Source organism: Triticum dicoccoides, chromosome 5A (assembly GCF_002162155.2).
Source record: "Triticum dicoccoides isolate Atlit2015 ecotype Zavitan chromosome 5A, WEW_v2.0, whole genome shotgun sequence".
In the NCBI taxonomy this organism is placed as follows: Eukaryota; Viridiplantae; Streptophyta; class Magnoliopsida; order Poales; family Poaceae; genus Triticum; species Triticum dicoccoides.
The window spans coordinates 52,407,471-52,413,098 of NC_041388.1; the positions used below are offsets into that span (position 1 = coordinate 52,407,471).

At 44.1% G+C, this 5,628-nt stretch overlaps 1 protein-coding gene across 3 annotated transcripts; it reads right to left on the bottom strand.

Annotated features, from left to right (window-relative positions):
• Positions 1-884: 884 nt before the first annotated feature.
• Positions 885-3,777, bottom strand: LOC119299217 (translation initiation factor IF-2-like). 3 transcript variants are annotated; one of them, XM_037576473.1, is made up of 4 exons: positions 2,957-3,777; positions 2,645-2,761; positions 1,377-1,462; positions 885-1,266 (listed from the first exon to the last, which is right to left on the bottom strand). In XM_037576473.1, the coding sequence occupies exons 1-2, from the start codon at positions 3,707-3,709 to the stop codon at positions 2,705-2,707; spliced, it is 810 nt and encodes a 269-aa protein (XP_037432370.1). In that variant the 5' UTR covers positions 3,710-3,777; the 3' UTR covers positions 885-1,266; positions 1,377-1,462; positions 2,645-2,704. The 3 variants fall into 3 exon arrangements, with proteins under 3 accessions (XP_037432370.1, XP_037432369.1, XP_037432368.1); XM_037576472.1 differs by having other exon boundaries at positions 1,377-1,535; XM_037576471.1 differs by having other exon boundaries at positions 1,377-2,761; positions 2,957-3,776.
• Between the last annotated feature and the right edge of the window lie 1,851 nt (positions 3,778-5,628).

The window sequence follows — 5,628 nt, forward strand, 5'->3', positions numbered from 1 at the left end:
GGACAAATTTCGTAAGAGTGGCTATGAGCTCTAGCATTGTGTTTTCACGTTGTGGACCAACAATGCCATTATAAAAGGAAACAATATTTTTTTTGTTAACCATTTCTGGAGATAAAAGAAGCGCATTTTTTGTGCTAGGCCTACATAATTTCTGACCATAGTATAGGTTACCTGAAGATTTGCAAAAGCCACTATAAGAATGGTTGAATGGACAAAGACTGAAATTTGGCCAGAAGAACCGAGAAAATATAAATAAGCATTCCGTGGCATATAGTTGCTTACTCAGTATGAATAAAGGCTGATTTTATCAGGTGTTCTATAAGCATAAATATAATCTCAATGCACCGACAAAATATAAATAAGCACTCCATGGCATATAGTTGTCTACTCAGTATGAATAAAGGCTAATTTTAGCAGGCGTTCTAAGCATAAATATAATCTCAATGCACCGAGTTTTGAAATTAAGTACTGACTCTGGATTTTTAATTCCTGCCGGATGCCTGTTGAGATTCAAAGAAGGGCAAAAGGAACCTTGCATGGTTCATCAGATGGCAGAACATGATACTTGGCCTGTGAACCAAAATTCATGCATTCCCTTTGCATGAAGCAACCAAGCAAAATCAGGAGCAAAATAAAGAATGGATAATGTTAGTAGCCCTTTTAGAAGAACAAATCAATCTCCAGTGTTCCAAACATTAAATGTAGTCGCTGATTCTTAGCTTTTATTTGATGACGAGTTGCCATCGATATTCAAAGGAAGGGCAAAAGAATCTCTAATGATCAGGAATGTACATTACGTTTACTCTGCGAGATGAATAAATTAGTAAGAAAGGAGCGCCTTTATGTTAGCAAGCATACCAGTAAACATAAAACATAAGAAGGTGTGCACATTATAACAACAAGAAGACTTAGATTAAGTAGCATGACCCAGCGGCATTTACAATGAGTAGAAAGTTTTATAAGGAGATAATGTAGAAAAGGCCGACGGCGATATTTACAACGCATGGAACCTAATCTGTTCGAGGACCTAAATAGAGGAGTTGTCATGACAGTGGCTCGACATAGTTCTTCAGGTGTCAAAGCCTTGCCTTACAAAGGTGCACAAAATAAACCCAGTGCGTGCCCAAAAGTGCGCTGAATTGACGATCTTCAGTCCTGATGGACAGAGAGTTGATGAGATGCAGCAGAGGTTAGAAGCTGTGTTCAGAAACACACCCTTCCAGCGCCGGACTTCGCTTGATAAGCAAGCAGAACACAGAAGATACCCTGCGGAAGAAAAGGAACAGAAGTAATTATTATACCATCACACACTCCCTCCGTAAAGAAATATATGAGTGTGTGCAGAAAATATGGAACCCAAGAAGTGCCGGCCGTACCGTATGTACATATGTAGCTTAATCCATGGAGGAACTACTGCCTCGCTTTCTTTGGAGCGCCAGCTCCCTTTGCAGGAGTGTTTGCCCTGAGTTTGATTCGAAATTGCAATGGCATTTTTATGAATCGCCATAATTGGAGTGGCATTTATCTAATTAACCCTTGATTCATTAATAATAATAAAAGTCATGTTAATAATGTTGTTCCTGGTGAAAAGAAAACTAAAGCTAGAGTGTTATAGAAACAACAAGAACATAAATATTAGACACGTAGCAAATTCAATTGTATAGCTAATTAGTTTGTATGAACAATTGTATAGGCAATTAGCTGGATGAACAAAGCAAGTGAATTTGCATGGAACAGCAAGAAGTGCGTGTACATGCAAAAGAGAAAAGGAAGAAGAATGCATATTACAATTTGAAGGCAAAAGGCTGTTTTATTGAGCTTATCATTAATTTGAACATAGCAGTCATCGGGGAAAAAGCTTGATTAAATAGCACTGCATACATCAGCGAAGGAAAAACCATTTTTGAGATGTATAGAGAAGGATATTTTTTCTTCTCAAAGGACAAAAGACCCATCAGGTTCTTAAAACCACATGCTACAAAGCAAGTCATTTTGCTTGCAACAGCAAGAATTGCCTGTACATGCAAGAGGAATGAAAGAAGAATGCATATTACACTTTGAAGGTAAAAGGATGTTTTATTCAGGCTCTTATTAATTTGAACATAGCAGTCATGGGAAACAAAGCTTGATTAATTAGCATCGCACACATCAGGTTAGAAGAAACCATTTTTGAGGCGTATAGAGAAGGATGTTTTTGTTTTCAAAGGACAAAAGACCCATTAGATTCTTATACCACAGGCTAATTTTACTGGTTAGACATCTAATCTACAGTGCATTGGTGAGCAACAAAACAATAAACGAGCTTGACAAGGAATCTAGCCTACTGGATACTGAAACCTGACGCTAATTTTCTTGGATAGCTAATGATCCTGCATATAATAGTGATCTATAGAACATCTAACCAACCTGACAGTGAACCTGTATTTAGTAGCTTCTTAAAAGGTATGAGCAAGCAAATAGACAAAAGAACTACTGGAACTTAGAACTGCATCAGGAAGAATTGAGCCAATCAATAATGTAACATCACAACTCTATTTGTTTCTTAACAAGTAGAATTTCCTTGCTGGCAAGAATATGAAACCTAACTCATTTCTTTGGTCATATGAGCTGAAGTAATTGAATGGAACATGCCATGAGTCTTTACCTCTTGGTTTTAGAGGGGTCAGGAAGGAGGCTGTTTGAATTTTCAGTAGCTGTAGCTTCATTAGCTAACCTGTTTAATTGAGTGAATTGCAAAAAACCACCACATCTGAGGCTTCATCTGCGGAAAACCACCAGGTCAATAATTTTTAGCAAAAATCACCACGGATTCGGTAAACATTTTGCAAATCGCACTGATCAGGTGATTTGGCTCATTTGATCACTTTCTGACAAGTGAGACCAGATTGTAAGGAGCTAACTTGACATAACATTTACATACACACCCTTAGATCTAAAAAGAAAAAGCAATCAACACCTCTTTTGCACAACTGCCAGAGAGAGGAGAGGAGGAGGCGTTCCCCGGCGAGGCCGACCTCGTCGGCGCAGAGGGCCGCGCAGTGGAGGAGGTCTCTGTGGAGAGCTCCTCGACGGTGCCGGCCGGGTCGGGCCCGTGCGCCGCCGCGCGGTTGGAGCCGGGCGGTTGCTCGACCATGGCCTCGCGCTCATGCACGGCTGTCCACGCCATGCACAGGCAGCGGAGGAGCTCACAGTCGTTGGTCGCTGCTTGCTCCGGTGATGCGTCCGTGCTGCACGCCACCGCGCCGCTGCTGCTGCTTGTGCTCGTGCTGTGCTCCGCTGCTTGCTCTGGTGTTCTACGCTGCCGCCGCTGCTTGCTCTGGTGTTCTACGCTGCCGCCGCTGCTTGCTTCGGGGCTGCGCGCCGCCTGGTGGGGAAAGCGAGAGGAGGGAGGAAGAAGAAAGGGAGGCGTGGGTGCATCGCCGTGCGGCTTGGGGCTGCCGTGCTTGCTACCCAGGAGGAGCGGGGCCGGGATCATAGCAGCTTGGGGCCGGCCCGCGCGGGGCAGGGGTCGGGGTCGTAGCCACTTGGCACCGGTCGGCGCGAGGGGTGGGGCCGCGGTCGTAGCGGCTTGGGGCCGGCCAGCACGGTGGCGGGGTCGCGTGGCGCTGCGGCGAGGTCGCCGGAGTGGCGCGGGGGTTGGGCAGCTCGGGGCCTCTGCCGATCCAGACGGGATCGGGCAGGGGGGAGGAGGGTCTGATTGCTTTTTCATTTTACAATTCAGGGGTGTGTCTGTCAAAACTTTGCCAAGTCAGCTCCTTATAATCTGGTCTCACTTATCAGAAAGTGATAAAATGAGTCAAATCACCTGATCAGTGCTATTTGCAAAATGTTTACTGAACCCGCGGTGATTTTTGCAAAAAATTAGTGACCTGGTGGTTTTCCGCAATCGATGCCTCAAATGTGGTGGTTTTTTGCAATTCTCTCTGTTTAATTTGATGCCATCAAATATTATTATATATGAAGCATGATTTGTATAGAACAGAAATGATATTCGCATATCAAACATAGGCATGTACATTTGGCATGGATGTAGGCTGAACAACATTTCCAGGAGGAACAACGTCTTCGGTCTGGGTAGCCAACTCGGGAGCAGAGCCAGAGAGCTCTGCGTCCTTAGACTTAGAGACCTCAAGAACAAGTTTGCGGCGAGTGCTTTTTGGGCATGGTGATTTGCTGTTTAAAATAGAAGTATCAGTCATAGGCAAAGAAAAAGAACCTTCAAAATGTATATGAAAAAATAAAGGAAGGGCTGATACCTGGGTGTTTCAGGCATAGCAGCCTGTCCTTTTTCCTCTGAATGCAGATATGGGAGTGTTCATCTTCCGAACAAGTAGCACAGGAATTAAACGACTGAAAAGTGATTTGAAAGAGGAAGCCAGTAGCAGTTATACCTCATCGGGAGGTAGCTCGACAAGTGTAGATGATCCTGTAGCGAAAGACGTTGGAATGGGAACCACTCTGCCTGAGCTCCCAGTAGAAGATGACGCACCGCCAAATCCAAAGGATGCCAGTTCAGGCTTAAGGGTTTCATCAATCCTGCCAACTTGGAAGGACAACTGGGTGCTTGCAGGCTGAAAGCTCTTGGTGGAGATAGAAACGACAAGCCTATACTTCTTGGTAACAAGGCGTGAAATTTCAACAGGCAAGCCTACATCAGCACCTCCTATATAAGGCAGATCAAGCGCACTTGTGAAACCAGGATACTTGTGGTAAATCAAAGTCACGAGTGGCTTCCCAACAACACTCTTTGCAGCTCTATCAAAGAACATAAATTCTGCCTCAGCTGCGCCATCGCTTCCGAAAGTGCACAGACAATATCTAGACATTGCAAGGGAAATGGATTTAAAAGCAATCCAATAGACATGCCAGAATAGAAACTACCGTGGAAAAGGCACTAATGAGGGATCTGCTACAACAGAAGAGCAGCCGTGGTCCGAGCAACGGTACTGCCTTCCAGCCATATAGGCTGTTTTATGGCATTCCCGGCATGATAGAAACCACCAACGGTTGTCAGAGCCCATGCGTGTAATAGTAACCTTGACCATAAATTGCTTTTTCCGCATTTAACGACAAATAGAAGTACAGTGAGAAGGTGCTAAAAAGAGAACAACAAGAATACATAATAAGCAAATAGAGAGGGTACCAGATTATTAAAAGGGTCAAGAGCAAATCAGCTGTTGAACACTCAGTTCGACAGGAGGCTCACGAACAGGTGCTGGAACAATTGCCTGTTCTCCTGGTATGAGAGCAGTGACAGCAGCAAGACTTTCTGGAAGGCTGGATCAAAGATAGTTCATTGTAACAGGAATGAAACATCTGTTTAAACCACGATGAATGGAAAGCACATAGAAAGAGAAAATACCTAGCACGAAAGGCATTCATCTCTGGCAAGTCCTCATTAATGTACCAGCGGCAAGCAGAGCTACCACTTAGTCCTTTAATTCCTATCGAGAGACACACGGAAGTAAAATGTGCATCAAGATGGCAGATCAATCAATGGTTAAGCGAGGTGTAGATCAAACAATGACCTCGGTAGGTTTTTGGCGGTGTCCCCACAAAGATAGCAATGGCAGCTCCTGATTCGCTTGCAATACAGACCTCTTCTGCCTCAAACTCACGAGCTCGAGC

Excerpts from the sequence above, each read along its gene's own strand:
- LOC119299217 (XM_037576473.1), bottom strand. The coding sequence starts at position 3,709 with ATGAAAAAGCAATCAGACCCTCCTCCCCCCTGCCCGATCCCGTCTGGA. Across the intron at positions 2,762-2,956 it reads CTGGCAGTTGTGCAAAAGAG|ATGAAGCCTCAGATGTGGTG; the intron begins GTGTTGATTGCT and ends GGTTTTCCGCAG.